The 24,644-nt window shown below is 51.1% G+C and overlaps 1 protein-coding gene across 1 annotated transcript in view; it reads right to left on the bottom strand.

The window, feature by feature from the left end:
• The window catches only part of LOC112929697 (arylacetamide deacetylase-like 4), a 28,505-nt gene extending 11,354 nt beyond the window's left edge, over nucleotides 1–17,151 (bottom strand). The window contains exons 1-6 of the mRNA XM_072745290.1: nucleotides 17,103–17,151; nucleotides 16,019–16,153; nucleotides 15,431–15,486; nucleotides 14,708–14,839; nucleotides 6,243–6,401; nucleotides 1,156–1,372 (exon numbers count right to left, since the gene is read on the bottom strand). Of these exons, the coding sequence (XP_072601391.1) occupies nucleotides 1,156–1,372; nucleotides 6,243–6,401; nucleotides 14,708–14,839; nucleotides 15,431–15,486; nucleotides 16,019–16,153; nucleotides 17,103–17,151 (748 nt within the window). The remainder of the gene's footprint in view (nucleotides 1–1,155; nucleotides 1,373–6,242; nucleotides 6,402–14,707; nucleotides 14,840–15,430; nucleotides 15,487–16,018; nucleotides 16,154–17,102) is intronic.
• Nucleotides 17,152–24,644: the final 7,493 nt, after the last annotated feature.

Genomic DNA, 24,644 nt, shown 5'->3' on the forward strand with positions numbered 1-24,644 from the left:
TCTAGAAATAACAACGAGCCCCAGCAAGGAAGGCTAACGGTCCTAGCCGACTGATGGGGTGCTCCTGGGGTCTCTGAAAGGGAAGAATGGTCTTGGGGCCAGTAGGGGGGAGATACCCATTGTTTACTTCTGAAAAGGGAGAGCAGCGCAGCAGCCAATGAGGATGTTGCTACGCCCTCCACCAGGCAGCAGTGCGCCCCAGTTTCAGGGACTTTTGGGGCACCTTTGCTCCCCAGCATCCCACCGGGCGCCCATCCCTTCGTGTGTTGGCTCTTGGGCACATCCTTCCACCCATCCACACTCACGCGCTCGGAGAGCCATTCAAAACTTTAAAACCACAGACAAGGCACAGGGGACAAGGCAGAAAGGGGTGCACGAGTCTCCCCGGCACTCTTGGGGCCTCTGGGTTTAGTTGGGGAAGAGATACCGTAGATAAGGAAGCACACAAAGGCCGAGACCAATTCAGAGGGTGACAAGTGCCATGGAGAACATTGAGAAGGATGATGGCAGGGGCGGGACAGGGCAGAGAAGTGTCAGGGACGCTTCCTTAGGCAAGCCGTCACGGGGGGCCACTTGGACAGGGGGACACTTGAGGAGGAACAAGGGCAGGCCCACCGAGAGCCGGGGGGGTGCGGGTGCCGGGAGGAGCTGAAAGGCAGCCAGGCGGGCAGCGGGGAGCACAGGACGGCCAGGAACGGGGATGGAGGGCAGGTGCCCGGCGCCATCGGGGCTCTAGGGCCTGGCTCCGGCCGCACCCCGCCAAGCATCAAGGGGGCCTTGGCACCAAGCAGCCAGCCCGGGCTTGTGCTCCCTAAACGCCTCTGCCAGGTGGGGGGTGGCCTGAGCGGTGGCAGGGGCGGAGGGCTGCTGGGGCTGCCAGGGTCGAGGGCGTGGGCCAGAGGAGCCGGGCCTAGGGTGCGGGGGTGCAGAGCCCGAGAGCAGGGGGGGCCTGGTGGGGCACGGGTACAGGGGGGAGTGGATGCCTGGGAAAGCCCTCCTGACATGCGCGGCCTGCGCCCCCTCTGCGGACGTGACCCCAAAGCCCTTAGTCTGGGCTCCCCCTAGAAACCTGCGACCGCTGACGCCCCTGAGTTACTCCGGAAAGGTTCTCATGGGAAGGGCGGGCAGAGGTGCGGACGGAGCTGACATCCTTACCCAGGCTCCCCAGGAACCCGCCTCCTCCGGGGAAGAAGATGATGCCTCGCCGGGGGCCGGAGGACACGGCCTTGGGCTGGAACAGCCTCACCGGTGTGGTCCCCAAATACAAGTCAGTTACCACAAGTCTAGCATCCCTCTTTACTCTCACACCGCTTTGCAATAACTGGAGAAATCTGAGCTTGGAGCATATTCCCAGCTTCTCCAATATTTCCGCCTGTTGGAGGTAAGAGAAAGAAAGGGAAACATTAGGAGAGGTCAGGACCCATCTGGACCATCGATGACGCCCATCACCTGCAATTGCCAGGATGCGTTTGCAGTCCCTCATGTGCCTCACCCGCGTGGACCCTGGGCTCACCAGGGAGGACAGGCTCTGAGTTGTGTCCCGAGTGAGGGCTTGGTTTCCAGAACTTCCTCCTGAAAGACCTTGATCGAATAACTGGAGGAATTTGCCAAAGAGATCAACCACATTGGGCTGAGCGGTGGGGCACTGAATTGAACAAAGCCAATGGTCCAAGGCAACTGGCTGGCAGCCCTCCTCTTTGTCTCTCCAGCCTCAGATGGCAAAAAAAGGTCATCACCGAGTCAACAGCTGCCATCGCCCACCCGGAGCCTGGGCTGTGACGGATTCTTAGGCCATGTTTGTGTTCAACAGAAGGAAGTAATGGGATCCATTAGGGATGTCTGCTGTTGACTCAGGAGGAGGGAGCAATACACGAGGGCCATTTATTTGCCAGATGTGTGTCGAACAAACTGAGGGTCATTGAGGGAAGAGGGGTGAGGGGATGAGGTAACTGGGTGATGGACATGAAGGAGGGCACGTGATGTAAGGAGCACTGGGTGTCATACAAGACTGATGAATCACTGATGACTCTTCCTCTGAAACCAATAATACATTATATGTTAACTAATTGAATTTAAATAAAAAAATTTTTAAAAGAATTCCATTGTTTTTAAACTGCCATGGTCATTCTGGCTGTAAACAAACAGATGTCTGAACATATCACGAAATATGGTCCCAAGTTATACTGCAAGTACGGAGTGCATTTCAGGCATCTTGGACGGGCTCTTCCACGGATCTCATACTAAGTCTGCATCTTTGCCACAAGGAAAACAACATGAGATAATGAGAGATGAGAAGGACACCCGACAGGGTGAGTCACCTACAGCATCCCATATTGGTCCAAGTGGGTACGAAATGGATTCAGCTTCTCAGCGATCGCTTTTTTTAATAAAAAATTTTAAAAAAAGATTTTAGGGGATCCCTGGGTGGCGCAGCGGTTTGGCGCCTGCCTTTGGCCCAGGGCACGATCCTGGAGAGCCGGGATCGAATCCCACATCAGGCTCCCGGTGCATGGAGCCTGCTTCTCCCTCTGCCTGTGTCTCTGCCTCTCTCTCTCTCTCTGTGACTATCATAAATAAATAAAAAATTAAAAAAAAATTAAAAAAAAAAGATTTTATTTATTTATTCATGAGAGACAGAGGCAGAGGGAGAAGCAGGCTCCATGCAGGGACCCCAATGTGGGACTCGATCCCGGGACTCCAGGATCACACCCTGAGCCAAAGGCAGAAGCTCAACCACGGAGCCACCCAGGCTCCCTCTCAACAACCCTTCTAAGTCATGCAGTTACCAGCTCCATTTTACGGAAGAGGGAAAGTGAGGAACACCAAGGTCAGGTGCCTTGCCCGCCAACCAGTAGGATGCAGAACATGTGTTCTCAACCACTAAACTAGAAAGAGCTTGGATTCTAGAGTCCAGCAGATCTGAACTCAAGTTTTAGTGTCTCGCCAACTAACAGAATGGCGTTGGGCATTACCTTCTCCGAGCTTCGCTTTCCCTCGTTTATAAAATAGAATGGTGTCCCTGGCCCGAGGATGAGGCTTGGGAATTAGATGTGACCACCATGTAGAGCATCTCCCTGGTGAGTCCTGACAAGCGTGAGCCCCACCCCTTCTCTTGCTCACACCCACTAGGTCTTGTCCCAGGTCCCCTTGGGATGCCTCAGTGCGTTCCCTCCATGGGGAGACCCAAGGCTTCGATTTCTTGAAGGACAACTCCAAACAAAACCATTATCTCCCTGCTTGAGCTGGAGAGAGAGCGATGTGGGCCACGAGTTGGAGAGGACCTGCTTGGCCCCCATCTCAGGGCACCAGACCTCTGGACCGAGACTACTCAGACCTTCCCTGGCCAGCTCTGCTCGGGCGCCCAGACTCAAGTGGCCTCCAGCACTCACTGGCCCCACTGTAGTTTCCCCACACTCCCTGAACTCACCCCCGGCTCACGTTGTTTCCTGGAGCCCTTCTTCCTGCCCACCAGGTAGATGGGCGCCAAACTGACTTCCAGCTCCAAGCTCAAGACCACGTTCTCGGGATCCCTGGGTGGCGCAGCGGTTTAGCGCCTGCCTTTGGCCCAGGGCGTGATCCTGGAGACCCGGGATCAAGTCCCACGTCAGGCTCCCTGCGTGGAGCCTGCTTCTCCCTCTGCCTGTGTCTCTGCCTCTCTCTCTCTTTGTGTGTGTGACTATCATAAATAAATAAAAATTTAAAAAAAAAAGACCACGTTCTCGTTGACCAACGCCATCCCTCTCACTCCCTCTGAAGGCTGCTGCCCCCCTACCCCCTGTGAAAGCTCTAAGTTTTCCAAGCCCTCCGTTTCCTTCAGAGTCCCTCAAGGCTTTATCACATGGATATGGTCACCCATGTGTCTCCCTCCACCAAACCGAATGCTTCTTGTCATCACATCTCATTCATCTCCATGCCTCCAGCATCTAGAAGGATAAATGTTTGAGGGGTTCTGAACAAGGCAGCGTGATGACAAGCCTCTCTTAGTATGACCTTCTGAAAGGTCACTAGATATAGCCAGGAAGTCAGATCTGGTTCGGGGTGGCTTTTCCAACAGTGAGTCCATAGTTTCCAGAGCTAGTAATTTAGGACAGCGGGAAGGGAAGAAACATCAATACTTATTATTACTTATAATATTATAACTATATTATTTACATGTAACTATAATTAATATATTTCTTATAAATTGTAAAGTTATAATATATTATTATATTATATAAATATATATATAAAATATATATATAATATATGATATAATATATTATTATATTATAAAATTTGTAATAATGTATCAGTAGTCATATAAATGGGAACATCAGTAAGCTAGGAATACCTGTGGTCCAGACCTTTAGATACAGACTGAAAACTCTTTCACAAAATATTCTAACGGCATTTCCCCCTTTAAAATAAAATCAGTAGTGTCTGTTATATTGTTCTTTAAAGCTTTTAGTAAAGCTGAAATCATTCGTAACAACTCTAAAACTATTACAGAATAATTCCAGGAAATGCTGTGTTTGCCCTCGGGGACTTGACATGCATTCTCCCAATAATCTACTTTCATTGAACCCTTTCTAAGCGCCCAGCCCTGTGCCACACACCTCATATGCATTCCCCTTCAATCCCTTCACCACTCCTATAAAAAGCACCTCTTTGCTATCCTCATTTTTCAGGCGGAAAAAATTGAGGTTTGAAGACATTGGGCCACAAAGCTAACAAGTGGGAAATGTGGTGCTCAAACCAATGGTCATTTGACACCAAAAGCAGGCACCTGACTCTTGATCTTGGGGTCCTGAGTTCAAGTCCCACGTTGGAGGTAGAGATTACTAAAAAATTGAATAAACTTAAAAAAAGTAAAGTGATTTTAAAAAGAAATTAAATAAAAATCTCCCAGGGCGGCTGGGTGGCTCAGTCAGTTCAGCATCTACCTTTGGCTCAGGTCATGGTCTCAGGATCCTGGGATCCAGCCCCACATCAGGCTCCCTGCTCAGTGGGGAGTCTGCTTCTCCCTCTCCCTCTGCCCCTCCACCCTGCTCATGCGCGTGCTCTCTCTCTCTCACTCTCGAATACAAAAAGAAAATCTATTTAAAAAAAGAATTTCCTGGGAACCCTGGGTGGCACAGCGGTTTGGCGCCTGCCTTTGGCCCAGGGCGTGATCCCGGAGACCCGGGATCGAATCCCACGTCGGGCTCCCGGTGCATGGAGCCTGCTTCTCCCTCAGCCTGTGTCTCTGCCTCTCTCTCTCTCTCTCTCTCTCTCTCTCTCTCTCTCTGTGTGTGTGTGACTGTCATAAATAAATAAAAATTAAAAAAAAAAAAGAATTTCCTTCTAAAAAATGAAAATCTCTCATCCTCCCTTAACTTCTGAAAACTTAAAACTGTAACTAAATGCAAATAGAGTCAAGAGGTACAACCTTCCAATTATAAAATAAGTAAGTAATGCTCATGGGGAGCAGAAACAAGAATATCCTATTAACTTTGGGTGGCAACAGGTGCTAACTAGAGTTATCATTCCGATCTCCTAAGGCCTGTAAATGGCGAATCACTATGTTGTACGCCTGAAACTATTATCATCTTGCATGTCAATTAAACTTCAACACAAATAAATAAATAAAAGGAAAATAAAACCAAAACCAAAAAAAAAAAAAAAAAAAGCAGGCACCTCATTTCTGGGCCATAAACATCTTTTTTAGGTATTTCCTCCTCCTCTTTAAATTCCTTATCCCAGGTGGCCCAGGGGGTGAGCGCCGCCTTCAGCCCAGGCCATGACCCCGGGTTCCCGGGATCAAGTCCCACGTCAGGCTCCCTGCATGGAGCCTGCTTCTCCCTCTGCCTGTCTCTCTGCCTCTCTCGCTCTCTGTATCTCTCATGAATAAATAAAATCTTTTAAAAAATGAACAAATTCCTTTCCCTCTCGTATCTGTCTGTCTTCCAGCACCCAGTGAACCCGAACCACCTGGACAGCATTCTCCCAGGCCGGGCAGCAGGGCCCGGGGCGCCGTCCCAAGCTCCTGGAGCTCCTCGAGGGCACCCAGGGCACCCCCGGCAGGTGGAGCAGGCGGCAGCAGGGGCCTGGGCGCTGCAAACCAGCGGGAGGGCCCAGTGGGCGAGCCACCGCTTCGCTCCTCCTCCCCTTACCGAGCCCTGAGCTCAGCCTGGAAGAGGACCCACAGCTCAGGCAGCGGGGACCCTCCCCACCCGCGGCTTCCCCGTGGGACCTGCATGCGGAGCAGCCTCCCGCGCCCTCACTTCTTGCAGCTTCAGCCTCCGGACTCGTCTACGCTTTGCCACGACTTGCGAGCCCCCTCGCGAGCCCTCCGCTCCTCCTGGGTGGCCCCCCTCGCGGCCCAGGACCTGCCGGGTTACTGCGCGGCCCGTCTCCGAGCCCTGGGCGCCGGCGGCTGTGGGCTGCTCTTGAGAAGACGCCCAAGGCTAGGAAGGTCCGGGCCTTTCTGGGTCTCAGGCCAGCCTGTGATCCCACGCGAAAGCAGCCGCTGGCTTGAGACAGGCTGAGCTCTGGCGAAGCGCGTGGCTGGGTAAGTACGATGGACGAGAGTTTTGCTCCCATGGCCTGTCTCTTTGAACCAGCAGCATTTCTGCAATTATAAACTACGCTCGTTCACATGGCTGGGGGCCATCGTATCCACAGTGGGACATCCCAGCAGCACAGAAACACGTTTTACTCCTTTACCAGACCTACTAAGCCCTGATCACCAGGAGGGCCCAGTGGGTGAGCCACCTGCTTCGCTCCTCCGGTGGAGCACACCGATTAGATTCTAATTCTAAAGAATCAGATCACAGCATCTAATTCCTTCACCAACGTGATGTGATGGACACCATGGTTTCCCTTTCACACATGAGGAAACAGAGAGGTTCAGGATCACACAGCCAGAGCTGGGGTGCACACACTGGCGGGCTGGCTGCAGCCTGGGCTCCCTACCCTTCCACACCCACCCCTGGCCTCCCACCAGGTAAGCAGCATGAACTGTTGGGCCCCTATCACCCAAGGTTAGGACATTGGAGTTAAATCCAGTTGCCTGCCTCCTACCAGGTGCCAAACCTTTGCTTCCAAATCTTCTGCGGCTCCAGGAACATACTGGCCTGCCCACACCCCTAGTCCCTGCTCAGAGCCCGGGCAGCGTGGCTGCTCTGACATGCTGGGTGAAGGAAGAAACGGAGGAAGGGGTAGGAGATGAAGGGAAGGGAGGTGGGAGGAGGACAGAACCACAGCACAAAAGTGTAGCAACGGCTGTCTTGGGGGAGTCTGAAGATGAAAGGAGGGGCCAGGTGCAGGGGAAGAGGAAGGGAGCCCAACCCATTACAGAGCCTGAGAGCAAACTCACCAAAATGACCATGTACAGGAACATGCAATGCAGAAATCTGAGCTTGATGGGATGTTGCAAGGTAGAGGGGATGTCTGCGGTGAGGAAGTGCTGACAGACAGCCCAGAGGAAGAGTCCTACCAAGAAGCTGGACAGTAACAGCAGGCACAGGAGGAGCATGTTCCCAGGGCTTGGAGGAGCTGCTGCTCTGAGGAACTTGTGTTAGGAGAACCTGGACTGGTTATGCAAGCTCTCTCCCAGATCCCCACTGTTTTGGGGCCGAGCCCTGATGCAGGGCTCTGACCTGGCTTCTCACACAGAAACCTAAATAGGCTAATGGGAACTGGAAGGACTACTCCGAGCAGCAATGCAGGCACCGGGAAAACCAATCCTGCCCAGCAGGGGGCGTCTCGGGAGTGGGTTTCCCAAAGACTTGGCACAGGTGGGCCTCAAACAGCACCTGGCATGGGGCATCCAAGGGAGAGGCCTCGCGTGCTTGTGCAGGCCTCTGCGGCCTGACCTTTCAATTGTAGAGTAGGACACGTGCGGCCAGCCTTCGTCGCCAGAGTCCAGTTAGGGTGGGCAAAGCATATCTCGTTGCAGTTAGCTACCCCGACCCGCCTTGGTCGCTCCAGTCCAGGCCATGAGGGGAGGCAGCCTAGCCAAGGGTCAAGAGGACTTACCAGATGCCAGCCTGCCTGGGTTTGGATCCTGCCCTTTCAGCTTACTGCTCTGTGGCCTTAGAGAACTTCTATCTGTTCTCTACATCTCATTTTCCTCTTCTAAAAGAAGGAGGTAATTAGCTGAGGGATTGTGAATAGGGCTGGAAGGAGCCCAGGCGCACAGATAGCCTCTCTTTCTCAATCAAATCTTATTTAGCTATAATAAATGTATGCACGCACCTGCATGTGTAAGACCACACAAATTATTAGGCATACAGCTTGGGGAACGTTCACAAAGTGAACGCATCCACATACCAGCGCCCAACCCGGGATATAGGACATCTCTAGCACCTAGACGGTCCCTCCTCCCCATCTCCACCGCTGCCTCCCCATTACTACACGCACCTTAGGTAACCACTGTTGTTCCTCCAACAGCCCAACTCAGTTGGCTGATTTCTGACTTTCATGTCAATGGAATCATCCAGGGAGTATTCCTTGACGTCCGGCTCCTTTCACTCAACACTGTGCCGAGTGTTCCACGTGGTCTGTATAGATCGGTTCATTCATTCTCATTCGTGTATAGCATCCCCTGGTATAAATACACCACAACTTTTTATTTCTTCTGCTGCAGATGGGCGTTTGCGCTTTTGCCAGTTATCAAGTCATGGCCTTTCTGCTCCAAATGCAATTTTTGTCTGCTTTGTAAAAATGGAGCTGGAACTTTCAGTATTTCTCCTCTGCCCATTGGCAATGAGGCGTTGTCGGGGAAAGGTACTGAAGAGACATCTGAGGACAGAAGGCTCTGCTGTCTGCTTCCAGGTGGTCACACGCAGGCTCCTGGAGCACACGTGGCTTTGCCAGTGCCCAGCGTGTGTGAAGAAAACTAACATAAGGGACTATTAACTATAATAGGGTATAGAAGTCACAAGGGATTAGCTAACAAGAAGTAAAGAGAGCTCAAAAGTATATAGGAATTATAGATACAAGAAACAACTATTCCCTCTAGGGCTAAAAGAGCACACTTCCCACACCATAGAGCCAAGGTCTAGAGCTTACTGGAGAGGCTGACATGACTCACCGACTTGGCAAAGAAGTTGCTCTGCTGTTCCAGTGGGACTTGCAGCAGCTATCCCGCCGCCCCCACCTCAAAAATTTGATGACAATCTTCCCCCGTGGGCAGTAGGGAAAGCCGTTCATTCATAGAGTGGTGTCTTGCTGGAGGCACTCTCTGAAATGAGACTAAGTGGTAGCTCTACCAAGCTCTTCCAGGAAAAGGGAGAGCTAATGCAGGAGCTTGGAGCTACAAAAGCCACACATACAGCAGGACTGGAGGACTGGAGAAGCCACTCACGCTACTGGAGCTGAACCTGCAGAAAGCAAGAACAATGGTGTGCCCCGGGGTGTTCTTGAAAGCAACAGTCACTAGCCTGCAATTAGTGGAGGTTAAGACCTGGGTGACAGCAACAGAGGCAGACAGCTCAACAGACAGATCAGAGAAACCCAAAGAGAGCCCTAATGAAAACCACACCATCCCGGGCTGGTTATACACTGCCTAAGTCTACACCCCCTAAGGAGTAATGTCAGGGGCTGTACACCAAGGGAAATAGACTTTCCTGGAATGGTCCATCCAAGTCACTAAACAAACAAGCAGACGCTATGGGCAAAAAGCTCAGGGAGGAGCGGCGGAGGAATCCCTACCCAGCATTGCTGCAATATAACATCTAAACTTTCAACAACAAAAAATGAGACATGCTAAGAAACAGGAAAGCCACAGAAACTACCTTTGAGAGCACTCAGATGTCAGACTTAACAAAGACTGCAAAGCAGCTATTATGGATGTGTTCAAAGAGCTAAAGAATATCATGCTTAACTCTACCTCTGAAACTACTAATACAGTATATGACCATTGAATTTAAATTTAAAAATTTTTGAAAAAGAGTATCATGCTTAAAGAAGTAAAAGAAGGTTATGATGGCAATATTTTACAGAGAGAATACCAACAAAGAGATAGAAATTATATTTCTTGAAGGACCAAACTAAAATTACGGAATTGGAAAGAATAGTAACCAAAATTAAATATTCACCAGAGGAGCTCAACAGTAGACCTGAGCTGGGAGAGGAAGTAATCAGCAAACTTGAAGGTACATTGATAGAGATTAGGTAATCAGAAGAACAGAGAGACAGTGAATAAAAAAAAAAAAAAAATGAACAGAGTCTTTGAGGAAAATGGGGCATACATAACATGGGGGCACCAAAGGAGAGAAGAGAGGAAAAGGAACAGGAAAACAGTCAAAGAAATAATGGCTAAAAACCTTCTAAAGTTGATGGGAAACATCACACACATCCCAGAAGCTCAATAAACTCCAAGTGTGATCACCAGAAAGAGATGATTTCACTGGGAAATTCTATCGAACCCTTACAGAATTAATTCCCATTCTTGATAAACTCCTCTTAAATAGAAGAGGAGAGAACATTTCCCTAATCATTCTGAGTCCAGTATCATCCTGATATCAAAGACAAAGAAAGAAAAGAAAACCACAGGCCAATATGAACCACAGACCATATGAACATGCATACAAAAATCCTCAACAAAATGCTAGCACATCGAATCCAGCAACATATAAAAAGGATGAATTACCAAGTGAGATTTATTTCAGTAAGCAAAGTTGGTTTAACACGTGCAACTTAATATAATATACCATATCAATAGAACACAGGACAAAAACCACATGATTATCTCAATAGGTGCCCAAAAAACACTTAACAAAATCCAAAACCATTTCAAGACAAAACACTCAAAAAAAAAAACCCTCAAGATAGAAAAGAAATTTAAAAATTTAAATTTTTAATGATGACCTGATTAAGAACATCATTGAAAAAGAACATGCCCCCCCCCAAAAAAAAGAAAAAGAAAAAGAACATGCCTAACATTGTACTTAATGGTGTGTATTAGTTTCCATTGCTGCTGTAATAAATTATCATAAATTTAGTGGCTTTTTTTTTTTTTTGAGAGAGAGAGAAAGAGAGAGAGAGAGCATGCAAGAGGAGGAGGGAGAAGGAGAAGGAGAGGGGGTGAGAAAGTACCAAGGAGGCTCCATGCTCAGTGTAGAGCCTGACACAGGGTTTGATCTCATGACTGTAAGATCATGACCTGAGCCCAAATCAAGAGTTGGACGCTTAATGGACTGAGCCACCCAGACGCCCCACAGGTTAAGTGGCTTAACCAATACAAGTGTATTATCATACAGTTCTGGAAGTCAGAAACCCAACATGAATCTCACTGGGCTAATATCAACATGTCAGGAAGGCTGTGTTCCTTCTGGAGGTTCTAGAGCAGCATCTGTTTCCTTGCCTATTCTACCTTCTAGAGACCACCCACATTCCTTGGCCCACAATCCTTTCTTCCATCTTTGAGGCAAAAAAAAAAAAAAAAAAAAACCACTGGGCCAAGTCCATCTCACACCGCCTTCTCTCTGGTTCTCCCTCCTCTGCTCCCCCTTCTACTTTCAAGGACTCCCGTGATTACATTTGGTTTACCCAGATAATCTAGGACGATCTCCCTATTCCACATTGATTAGCAATCTGCAACCTTAATTCCCCTTTGCAGTTGCTAGAATTAGGATATGAATATCTTTGGGGGGCTGCCACGTGATAAAGGCAGACTGCTTTCTCCTTAAGACGAGACACTGGGGGATCCCTGGGTGGCGCGGTGGTTTGGCGCCTGCCTTTGGCCCAGGGCGCGATCCTGGAGACCTGGGATCGAATCCCACATCAGGCTCCCCGTGCATGGAGCCTGCTTCTTCCTCTGCCTGTGTCTCTGCCTCTCTCTCTCTCTCTGTGACTATCATAAAAAAAAAAAAAAAAAAAAAATTTAAAAAAAAAAAAAAAAAGACGAGACACTGGACAAGGAAGTCCACTCTCATAGTGAGTCACTCTCATTTCTATTTAATATTGTACTAGAGGTTCTAGCCAGGGCAATCAGGCAAAAACAAACAGACAAATAATTAGAGAGATGGAGACCGAAACAGAGATAGAGAGATGGACATAGATAGAGGGTTAGATTGATAGATAAGCAGCATCCACACTGATAAAGAAGAAGCAAAATCATTCCTATTAGCAGATGACATTAACTTGTATATATATAAAAAAAAAATCCCAGCATCCACTTTTTCGCATCCACTTAAAGAAACTATGAGAGCTAATAAACGAATTCAGCAAGGTGCCATGGTACAAGATCAATGTATAAAAATAAAATGTATTTCTAGACTCTAGCAATGAACAAACTGAAAATGAAATTAAGAAAAAAATTCCATTCACTATAGCATCAAAGAGAATGAAATATTCAGGAATAAGTTTAACAAAAGATTGTGAAATGTGTCGTCTGAAAACTCCAAGACACTTGAAAGAAATTAGAGAAGACTTAGGTGAATTCAACCCCTGATTTATGACAGGAAGACAATATTGTTGAGACGGCAAACCTGTCAACTTGATCTACAGATTCAACACATTCTCCATCAAAATCCCAAATGTGGTTTTTGGTTGTTGTCATTGTTGTTTTAGAGACAGAGAGACAGAGAGAGCGTGGGGTGGAGGAGAGAGTGAGGAGAGAGAAAATCCCAGGCTGGGCATGGAGCCCAAAGTGGGGCTTGATCTTGTGACCCCAAGATCATGACCTGAGCTGAAATCAAGAGTCAGACACTCAACCAACTGAGCTACCTAGGCGCCCCCCACCAACTGTCTTTTTTTTCCTGCAGAAATTGACAAGCTGATCCTAAACTTCCTATAGGGAAGGGATCCCCACAAGGGGATCCAGGATACCCAAAAAAATCTTGAAAAAAGAAGAACACAGTTTGAAAAAAGGACTCACATTTCCCTATTTCATTTTTTTAAAGAATTATTTTGAAGATCTTAGTCTCTTTATTTTTTTATTTTTTAAAGGTTTTATTTATTCATTCATGAGAGACAGAGAAAGAGAGGCAGAGACACAGGCAGAGGGAGAAGCAGCTCCCTGCGGGGAGCCTGATGTGGGACTCGATCCCCGATCCCAGGATCACGCCCTGAGCAGAAGGCAGATGCTCAACCGCTAAGCCACTCAGGCGTCCCTCCCAATTTTAAAACTTAGTGAAAAGCTATAGTAATCAAGACTGTGCAGTCCTGGCATAATAAGGATAAATATATGGACCAATGGGATAGAATTGAGAGTCCAAAACTAAACCGTCCCATTTATGGTCAATTGATTTTTGGCAAGAATATCAAGATAATTCAATAGGAGAAAAAATAACCATTTTCCCAGAAATGGTGCCAGGTCAACTGGATATCCTCATGCAGAAGAGTGAATTGATATCCTTTCCTTACATCACACACAAATCTACAGTGAGAACTTGAAAATACTAGTGAGGAATGCAAGGAAGACTACCCAATATGTCCTTGGATGGAAGGACTCAATATCATAAAGCTGCCGGTTTCCCCTGGTATAACTGTAACGTGCAATGACATCCCAACAAAAGTGCTGACAGATTTTCTTCCTGACCCCCGAAACTCGCAAAGCTACTTCAGAATCTCAAATGGACAATAAAGAAGCAAACTTATCCAGGAAACTCAGGACGAACAATCGAAGGCCAAGTATTAAAACATATTCCAAAGCCTTAATAATTTGAGTAAATGCCATACGAATGATATGGGACCATTTGGGTAGCCAGATGAAAAAATAAATAAATAAATAAAACTGAGCCCATGTTGTAGGCTGTGCCCCATGATAAACTCCAAATGAAGTAAATACAAACTTTTTAAAATGAAAATTATAAAAGCACCAGAAGAAGACACAGAAGGACTCTTACAACTTTGGAGAGGAAAAGAATTTTCTAACCATTCTTAAAAATACAGAAATCACAAAGGAAAAGATTGATGATCTCACCTACCTAATAGCATTTGTTATATGGAAATAAAAACTCGTATCTTCTGGGTGACTCTCTGGATGGAGGGAGTTGTTTGGCCCATCAGTGTTTCCAATCTTTCCATAATGATGATGTGTTATCTGTGTAATTTAAGAGACAAAATTCTTCAAAAGGTTGAAGCAGAAGCAATGGCAGCTTGGTCTTTAAAACCCATACTGTTCTGTTCCCTATAAATCGACTGTTGAGCCAGAGAGTAGACTGAAAGGCCCCCTCAGCCCCTTCCTCTGGGGGACCCATTCTCTCACTGGCCCACTTATTCAACAAGCACTCACTAAACACCTACTACGCCCCCAAACACTACGTTTTGTAGGAACGAGGTTGGAATTCACGAGAGACAATATGGTGTGTGACGAAGGCCAGCTCCAGCCTTTATCAGACATGTGGCCTAACTTAACTCAGCTCTCTGAGCCTCAGGTCTCTTATCTGTGAAATGGGGACACTGATAATGCTTGGAACTAAATGAATGCTCCGTGTGAAAACCCTTCAAACAGATTTAAGCACTTTGGATCTGACAGAGAGCATCCATATGATCAACAGAAGACATGTAAAAAAAAAAAAAAATGTTCCTCAAGGCATTACTTGTGATAAACCAAAACTGGAAATAAGACCCTAGAGGTTCATCCCGAGTGAAATGGAAGACAGACGGTACATCCACAAAACAGCAGTGAAAATGAACAAAATAGGACGAGAGGTTAACCTCATAAACACCATGTTTGCCCAAAAGATCATGAACAGGGAGGTCCCACGTAGGTAAGGTTCAAGGAGGGAGGACTCGCCTGTGGGCGCCAAGTCAGGACAAAGCCCTGAGGGTGTGTTTTGCGCTGGGCCCCGACCAAGCTCTCCTTCTCCAGCGGGTGCGGGTCCCCCAGGAGTGTCTCGCGGCCGGACACGGTGCGCTCCCCCGGGTCCTGCAGGTGAGGAAGGGCACCGTGCCGATGAGCGAGGCAGGCTGGGTACCAGGCAAGGCCGGTGTGCACGTTGGTACGCTCTGCCCACAAGGTACTCACCAGTTTTGCCCAGGACTTGCTTGCTCTTGTTTCTTCTAGAAATAGGCAACTTTGTCAGTCCTGTGCTTTGATCCTTCCATTTTTGATAGAGACGTGAGTACAGAGTAATATTTCTTTACTTTAAGAAAAACAATAGTAGGGGCACCCAGGTGGCTCGGTTGGGCAAGCGTCTGCCTTTGGCTCAGGTCGTGACCCCGGGGTCCTGGGATCGAGCCCCACGTCGGGCTCCCTGCTCAGCGGGGCGTCTCCCTTCTCCCTCTGTGCAGAGGAGAGGGCAGGGGTTGAGCCTACGGAGAGTAAGGTTTGCTGAGCACCTACTAAGCGCCGGGCACCGTGCCGGGAGCTTCAGGCCTGTCGTCTCGTCGACCCTTCAGTGGAAGCCCGTAGGGTGGTACGTATCCTCTTATCCCCATATGACAGGTGAGCAAGCTGAGCCCGGGCGAGGAGAAGCCTGGACGGGGAAGCACTGAAGCGGGGGTCTCAGGTGAGCACCTCGATCCCGAGCCCACCGTCCTCAGCAATCTCCTCCTCCCTCCCAAGGAGGGTTCCTGGAGGGCGGACAGGACAAGGAGGGCTCAGAGCTTTGGGGTTTTTAACTCCCAGACTCTTCTCTTCCTGTGACCTGAGCCCCGCGTGGCTCCACTGAGACTACGGATTCAGCGTGCCTGGGGGACCCCGGACATCAGGGAGCGGGGAGGACAGTGGGGCGGTGACGCAGCGTCACTTTGAAATTTCCAAAGCCAGGATCCCTGGTGGCTCAGTGGTGGGGCGCCTGCCTTTGGCCCAGGGCATGATTCCGGGGTCCCGGGATCGAGTCCCACATCGGGCTCCCTGCATGGAGCCTGCTTCTCCCTCTGCCTGTGTCTCTGCCTCTCTCTCTCTCTCTCTCTCTTTCTCATGAATGAATAAGTAAAATCTTAAAAATAAATAAATAAATGAAATTTCCAGAGCCAGGGGAAGGAAGGAGACACCGGCCGCTTAGGTGGAGCGTCAGGTGGGGCTGCTGATGGCTGGAGTCCAGGTCTCGAGGCAGCCACGCAGCTAACGAGCAGCTGGCGCTTCCCGCGGGCGGCCACGCACCCGTCCTGCCGAGAGCCGCGGGGTGGACGCCCTGGCCTGGGACAGGCTCCAAGGCCACAGCCAAAGGTGAAGAACTTCCACCGCGGGCAGGAGGCTGAGGGTTCACTTTACGCAGGTTCCCACAGGAACACAATCCTAACATGGGAGGGGGGGTCAGCGTGGGAATCCTGGTTTCAGCTCAGGGCATGATCCCCCAGTCGTGGCACCGGGCCCGAGTCGGGCTCCACGCTCAGCGCGGTCGCTGCCCATCCCCTCCCTGGGCTCCTCCCCGGCTCTCTGCCTCTTTCTCAAACAAAGAAATAAAATCTTTTAAAAAGTGAATAATAGTAACATCCACAACGACAATAATGAACGAGGTCCAACCGTAGTTTCGTGCCCACAGGGAGCGGGCCCGGCGGTCTGAATCTGCTTCGTGCGGGCGAGCACCCCGGGAGCTAGGTCCTCGCGTCGCCCCCTCTGCACAGACGGCAACACCGAGTGGCTGATTGGTCCCTAATCAGCTCGCCCACACTTCGCACACCAGGACGCAAGAGGGCTCAGCCTACCGATGGGTGGACGGACAGATGGACAGATGAATGGACGATCATGTGGGCAGAAGGCACCTTACCCCGGGGACTCCCCGCCCCACAGAAAGACCCTCTCGGAAGCTAGCCCGCTGCCCCTGAGCCCATGGGTAGGCGCCTCTCTGGAAGGGGGCACGTGGGACGTCACGGAACACCGCCGGGTTTTGAACTGAGATCCCAAAACAGACGCTGGCGGCAAAAGCCATACAGGGCGCTCTGGGGGGCAGATCAGAGCTTCCCTGGACGTGGCCACCGAGGTCCCCACGGGGCCGTGAGGACAGGGCATCCTGTTGGGCTGGGGCCTCACCCCGTCTTCCCCAGACACCCGGAGAGTCTCCTGGGGGTGCCCCGGGGCTGCGGGGTGACATTAGGGACGCCATCCTAAGGACGAGAACATGGTACAGTGGGCAGCGGTGTGGGCCGCTGTCTCCTGGAGGGGCCCGGTGTCCCTCCGTCCCCAGGCCCCACGTCCCTCCGTCCCCAGGCCCCGCGTCCCTCCATCCCCAGGCCCCCTCCCGCACTTGGTGCCTCATCGGCTGGGCTGCGTTGGCTGGGCTGTACCCCCTGCATGGTTGCTCTGGGGCCTCAGCCCTGCTGGGAAGCCCTGGCCCCATGGGAATCCTTGTCCCGGATTCCCTCCCCACTCCACCCTACTCCCCCCACCCCCCTGCCCACTCCATCCCACTCCCAGGACTGCAGCCTGAGCCCCCTGGTGTACCAGAGGACCCAGCCCCAACCCAGCCCTGGGAGGCCAACCCCTTGCTGACACTCCCAGAGCCAAGAATTCTAAGAATTCAGGGGGTGGGGCCCTTGAGAAAATGGGGTGTGTGACTTGATATTTGGGCCGAGGCAGCACTTCGGTCCCTGGCCTGGGAGGGCTCACAGCCTGAGGCTGAGGGAGGCTCCCAGCGGCAGAGACCCAGGCACGCTGGCAAGGGCCAGAGCGCTCCCCGACATCTCCCAGCCTTCGGGGTGTGGACTGGGGAAAACCCAAGCAGTGTGCGGCCCAGAACCCTCTGGGGAACAAGCTTCCCCTTGGACGCTGGGAGGGGGCGAGTGGGAATCTGGTTAGACTTCAGATGCAGAGGAGCACCCTCTTCCTTGGGCTGGAGAGGTCTCTAACAACAACAGCCTCTAACGCCGACCTAAGCATTTCCAAACACCCGGGCCAGCAGCAGCCGAATGAATACGGTGCCCATCTTACGGGTCAGAAAACCGAGGAACTTGGCCAGGATCCCACAGCAGGTGAAGTGGCTGAGCAGGGAGCCTGACCCAGAGCCCGTGTTCTGACCGCGTGTGAGATCCCGCCACCCCTCTAATGGGCGTCAAAGATGACACCTTTGGGGTCGTCCCCACTAATTCCCACACTCTGGCCATTGTGAGAGCCCGCCACTCGCAGGGTACAGATGGCATCACAAGGGCTCATTGGCACCGTACAACGCAGCCTCAGTCGCCCCGATGAGCCAGGGTCCTGACTTAGGTGTGACAAATCACACGGGGAGGCGGGCGAGGGGGTCTCTAAAGTCCTTTCGTGTCCCTGCAGGAGGCAGGACTGGTTGGGACCAGAACTGTTTGGTAATAGAGCTTCCAGGGCTCGCTCCCAAGTGAGAGGCCCACGGGGTGCTGGGCCTTCGTCGGGGAGCTTCCCCCCATACCCCTACGTGGCCCTGAACCCAGAAGCTTCCCCGTTTCACAGATGCGGACGCCCAGGCTCGGGAGCTGCAGCCTGCCCTCCGCTAGGGTGGCCTTGGGGGCGAGGGGGGGGAGGAGGCAGGTGTACCAACCTCCTGCGGCTGCTGCCACAAATCACCACCAACTTGCCTTAAAACAGCAGAAATTCCTTCTCTCGCGATTGCAGAGGCCGCCACGGAGGTGTGAGCGGCCCCACGCCGCCTCCGAGGTCTCCCGAGGAGCTTCCCTCTGGCCTCCTCCCGCCTCTGGTGAGCCCGGGTGTCCCCTGGCTTGTGGCTGCCCCTCTGCAGCCCCGACCTCCTCCCCGGGCACCGCTCTTCTCCCCCAAGGACGCTTGTCATGGAATTCGGAGCCCATCTGGGTGATCAAGAATGATCTAGAATCTTAGTTTCATCACATCTGCAAACACCTTTTTTTCCCCAAATTATGACACTCTGGAGATTCCCGTGTGGACATATCTTGCCGGGGGCCACCTTTCATGTCACTACCGTAGGATTTGAACCGGTCTGGCTGTCAGCTGGGGACGTAGAAAACATAAGGAACCCCCGCAGGGCCCCGATGCCAGCCCCCAGGTAGGGGGAGCGCAAGACACACGCAGCCCACTCCCTCCAGGTGACTGGTCCCGTGGGGACAGTGTCGCCTGAGGGCATGGGGGACAGGGACCCCGGGTGGTCTTCTCCCATCCAGTATAGTTTCCCCAGCCCCGCTTACCTGCGTGCTGTACCCCACCTTCTCCTATAGGACATCCCTGCAAGTGCGAAGTTGCTTGTGACCCGTGGGTTCGGTGTCCCCACCACGTGCGAGGTTGGAGGACAGGGTGCAGACCTACTGCAAATCCAGTGTGGAGCCCCTGCGGAGGCTGTGACCCCAGCACCTAGAGCAGGGCCCAGCCCATAGTAGGTGTTCAATAAATATTTATTGGGTGAGTCATTTCCCACCATACAAGTGAGGGATCTGAAACTTGGCAGGGGTCTGGGCACCAGGCCAACGTGGCCGGTGAAGGACTCTTGGTCTTTTATTAACCCATCGGGGGCCTCAAACATGGAGTTCCCATGTGTCCTAGTGATTCTGCTCCCAGGCACACACCCAAGAGAAGTGAAGACATATGTCCACACAAAATCGCATCTGCGAGTGTTCCTAGCATTACGCACCATAACCAAAAAGTGGCCATCAGCTTAAGAAGGGAAAAGAAAATGTGGTCCACCCATATGCTGGAATATTGTTTAGCCATAAAAAGAAATCTCAACAAAGCTGTTCTTAAAAACCCCACATCTAAAAAATAAATAATTTAAATTTTTTTAAATAAAGTTAAATTTTAAAAACCCACGTCTGAAAAATAAATAATTTAATTTTTTTAAATAAGATTAAATTTAAAAACAGCACATCTGTGTGTCGGAAGCCAGGAAGCAGATGGGCTTTTTGAAGCTGGGCTGCCTCGGGGAGGAGGTGTGCTCACAGCTTAGGCGACTGGGAGCTTAGGTAACTCCCTGGCCTGTCCACAACAGAAGCCTTTGTTCCCTTCTCGGAGGCAGGCCTCCCTTTCCAGATCACAGCCCTCTCCCTTTGCCCCAGTCTGAATCTGGGGGCAGGTGAGACCTAAATGTGGCAGGTGGCTGCTCCTGGCAGGCCAGGCTTGGCGGGGGAACCCCCATCTTGGAAGGCGGCCCTTCTTTGTCCTGGTTGAATCAATAGTTGATTCATTGCTCAATTTGTTCAACAAACATTTCCTGCTCATTTCCACCGTGCCAGGCTCTGTGGACAGGAGAGGATTCCCACCCCCTCCTAATCCCCAGGCTGGGGAGGGCCACCAAAGCAAATAAATACGCGTTTCTGGCGCTCCAATGGCCGTCCTCCTTGGGTGCAGAGCAGAAATAAGTGCGAAGTCATAGGAGCCAGACACAGGACTGGCTGCTGCCCTGTGAAATGAAAATACATCCCCCTTGTACTAGAAAAATGATTAAGGATTTCAAAATGGCTATAGTGGAGCATCAAACCAAGTGTGGGGGGCCTTCTAAGTGTGGGGTCCCGTGTGAGAGCATGGGTCACATGCCCACAAAGCCACTCAGCCCCACCCTCGAGAGGCTCCCAATCTCATGTAAGATTTGGACAGGTTATTTCCCCCCTGCCTTCTTTATCTGTCAATCTGTCTGTACCTGCCTCTTATATTGGGTTGTTAGAAACATTAAATGAACTTTTATTTTTTTAAGATTTTTTATTTATTTATGCATGAGACACACACAGAGAGAGAGAGAGAGAGGCAGAGGGAGAAGCAGGCTCCATGCAGGGAGCCCGATGCAGGACTCGATCCCGGGTCTCCAGGGTCATGCCCTGGGCTGAAGTCGGCGCTGAACTGCTGAGCCACCCGGGCTGCCCCTAAATGAACTTTTTTTTTTAAAGGAGCCTCCATACCCAGCGTGGAGCCCAACCCAAGGCTGGAACGCACACCCCTGAGATGAAGACGTGAGCTGAGATCAAGAGTCGGATGCTCAACCGACGGAGCCGCCCAGGCACCCTGAGCATCGGATGAATTATATTCCTAAATCTCCTAGAACAGAAACGAGTGCACAGGAGATCGGCGATCGACAGTAGCCATCGTCCCCCCAGCAGGCTCCCAGAAGGAGAGAAGGGCCCACGTGGGGGGAGCAGTTCTGAGAGCGGCTTCCCTGGAAGTAGCGTTGAGTCCGCTGTCGCCCCGAAGTACAAATGCAGATGCGCGTCCCCCACCAGCATTGGCCCCAGATGTAGGGGACCGTAGTGGTGGGAGGGTCACCTCGGTGGCTGTGCTTCAGGAACTCGCTCCAATTAGTGTCCCTTTCCCCCACCCGCAGGCTCGGTGGCCCAACCGACGGCGCCTGCCCCTGCGTGACCTCAGCGCCTCCGTGCTCCGTTTTCTTCATCTGTAAAAAGAGCTTAATAACAGGATACACACCTCAGTGGGCTGATTCCGAGAATCGTGCGGGCCAAGCCCTTAGCGCCGGCTGGCACGTGGGAAGAGTTTTCTGTTTTAGTTGGAGGAAGCGCCCAGGGTGTCTGGGGTGGCAAGAAGAGACCGTGAAGAATGACCTAGGACCAAGCCGAGAGACTTGGTTTACAAAGTAAGTGACCCGGGGCCCCTGGGTGGCTCAGTCTCACAGCGAGCCCCGCATCGGGCTCCCTGCTCAGTGGGGCTTCTGCTTCTCCCTCTGCCTCTGCCCCTCCTCCCTGCTCGAGCTCTCTCTCTCCTCTCTCTCTCTCTCAAATTAATTGTTTTGTTTAAATCTTAAAGAATAAAAAAAATAAAAAATCCCAACAAAGTACCTAACCTGGGTCTTACCCTGCGCTGGCGCCGTAACAAAATCTCAGAGGCAGGGGCGCTGAAACAACTGAGATTAACTTTCTCACAGTCCTGGTCAAGGTTTGGTTTCTCCCGAAGCCCCTCTCCTTGGCTTACGGGTGGCCGCCCGAGGCCCCAGGCCGGCCACCCCAAGTGTACCACAGCGGCAGTGGCGGACGGATTATCTTGAACTGAAGCTCCTTGGAAAACGATGGGTGGCACAAGGAGCTCAGACCCTCCTCCGTCCCCCCGAGAGCAGGACACCAATCTCCCACGTGAAAAACACCCTCCTTGCACTAAGAGGCAAAAAGACATCCTCCTCACCAGAGTTAGGGACTTTTTTTTTTTTAATTTTTTTTTTTTAAGATTTTATTTATTCATTCATGAGAGACACACACACAGAGAGAGAGGCAGAGACACAGGCAGAGGGAGAAGCAGGCTCCCTGCAGGGAGCCCGACGCGGGACTTGATCCCAGGACCCCGGGGTCATGCCCTGGGCTGAAGGCAGGCGCCAAACTGCTGAGCCACCCAGGGATCCCCCAAGTTAGGGACTTTGAAGACAAGAAAACTGTAGAAACGCTCCGTGCTGGTTTTTTTCCTAGTCTAGGGCCTCAGCCTAAATTTGCTCAGAATTCTGTGCTAACTAAAGCTCCCAAGCACCAGCTTCCTTTTATCCTGTCACTTCCTCACCCAGTTATCGTCCCTTTGTCTAAGAGGTATAAACACGGCCTGCCCCGTCTGGTCTTTGGGTCTCAATTTCATTATCGGGCCTCTGCACGTGTAAGAAAGCTTTGGTTTTCTCTCCTCTTACTGTATCTCCTATCAATTTAATTTTTAAATCAGCTAGTACAACCCAGGGGGGAAGGAGTAAGATCTCGCCCTCCCCTATAACTGGTGCAGTTGGCAGGATCCTTTAACCCGCTGGACACGCTTGCCCTGAACACTGCCTCGGCCCCAGAGATCCTGGGACATGTGACATCCAGCCGACAAAAGGTGAGATTTCCGACCATCTGTCTGTGGGGTCCAGTGGATGGAGAATGGTGAGACTCTTGTTTTCCTCTCCCTGAATTTAGATTAGCAGGATAACATCTAGCAGAACTAGTTGGGGCTTAGCCACTCTTGGTAAAAAAAAAATTGGGTACAGTACTCCTCGGTTACAGCTCCTCGCAGAGACGGCCTCCGTTTTCCTTTGTCTTTGGTGTCGTTTGTCATTAAAAGGAATGGCCGTAGGACAGAAGGCAGGCACAGACCCTGTAAGGCTGCTGCTCGGGCCCACCTCCCCGCCTGGTGAGTGCATGGGGCTCATCAGACCTGCGTCGATTTAGACAAACTTTGCTGTGGGTCCGCTCCGTAAAAACCTGATGACGAGAGATCCCTGGGTGGCGCAGCGGTTTGGCGCCTGCCTTTGGCCCAGGGCGCGATCCTGGAGACCCGGGATCAAGTCCCACGTCGGGCTCCCGGTGCATGGAGCCTGCTTCTCCCTCTGCCTGTGTCTCTGCCTCTCTCTCTCTCTCTGTGACTATCATAAATAAATAAAAATTAAAAAAAAAAAAACCTGATGACGAGGGGCGCCTGGGTGGCTCAGTGGGTTAAACATCCAACTCTTAGTTTTGGCTCAGATCATGCTCTCAGGGTCATGAGCTCGAGCCCCACATCAGGCTCCGTGCTGGATGTGGAACCTGCTTAAGGTTCTCCCTCCCTTTCCCTCTGCCCCTCCCCACCCATCTGTCTGTCTGTCTGTCTCTCTCTCTCCTCCCCTCCCTCTCAAAAAAAAAAAAAAAAAAAAAAAGCAGATGAGGTTTCTCCTTTGGTCTTGTTCTGTGTCCTAAGAGCTTGGCTTTGCGACCAGCGAGAACATCCTCTCTGGTCTCTGCCATCCAGAGGGTACACTTACCCAAGGGCACCTCGGTGGCCAGTCACATAGACCAGGGAGCTGAGACAGACAGTTACGAGCATCAGGGGCATTTTGTCATGAGAGGTCTCAGCCCATCAGGGCCTTTGTCGTCTCACCTTTCGTTGCGTGTTAATGCTAGGAAGTCGCTATCCAGTAGCCCCCGTCTGGTGTCACAGATTAACGCCTCATGTCTTCCTGGGAGATGGGAGACACCTCTAAAATTTTTTTAGACAGCTCTCATGCCAAGCAGTTGCCTTCTTGGTATTCATGGGAAGATCAAATTGAAAGGAAAATACCCAAAAAACTATAACGGGAATCCCTTCATAAAATGAAAGAACAGAAGTCAGAAGAAAAAGCAAAACCCAAATCTGACATAAACCCTCTTCTTACACCTCCCTTTATCCCCAACTTCCCGTGCCTGACCCTCCAAAAGGTCTTTAGGCTTTTGGGTCTCTGGGCCCCTGGTCTCGACCTCCCCTTTTCAAACCCAACTTCAGCTTCTCAACCAGTTTCCTTAAATCCTAAAACCCCCACGTCCCCAGAAGAACCCTCAAAGAACCAGCTGCCAATATGAAGTTCCCTTGCCTTCCCGGCTTTGCAGAGAGCACTTGGGCCGGATCTCCAGGCTCTGGGAATACAGGTTTCTTGTGCACATGCTGAATGTCAGGAAGTCAATCTCGTAAGAGCCCCAAGGAAGGGCAATAAAGCTCGTTTTGCGGTGCCTCGTAATTCCTCATATTTTTCAGGGCTTTGTGATCAAGCTCTGCCAGTTTCAGACATTCCTATGCAATGTCCTTTACAGACCCTCACCGCTAAGAGTTCATGTCCCCTGGACAGCAGAGACCTGTTAGCTCCTCTCTCAGAGTATCTACCAAATTTGGAGAGGAACCAGAACGACCAATGCACAGCCCCACTCACAGAGAGCTTGACCGGCTTCCGGGGGAGTCCTTCCAGCCCATGACTGCAGGATGGTCCCTGGAGAAACACCCCGCGCTGGGGACACATGGCCAGAGCCCTCCTCGCCCTCCCACGACTCCCCGGGAGCCGGCTCTCCCCAAGGCTGATATTTCCGGGTTAATAGGGCCACTCAAGGAGGGCTTTCCTCTCAAAGTTAATTGGTCTCAGGCTGAAATATACCCTCAGAAAAAAGGGGAAACACCCGAA

This window comes from Vulpes vulpes, chromosome 2 (genome assembly GCF_048418805.1).
Source record: "Vulpes vulpes isolate BD-2025 chromosome 2, VulVul3, whole genome shotgun sequence".
Taxonomy (NCBI): Eukaryota; Metazoa; Chordata; class Mammalia; order Carnivora; family Canidae; genus Vulpes; species Vulpes vulpes.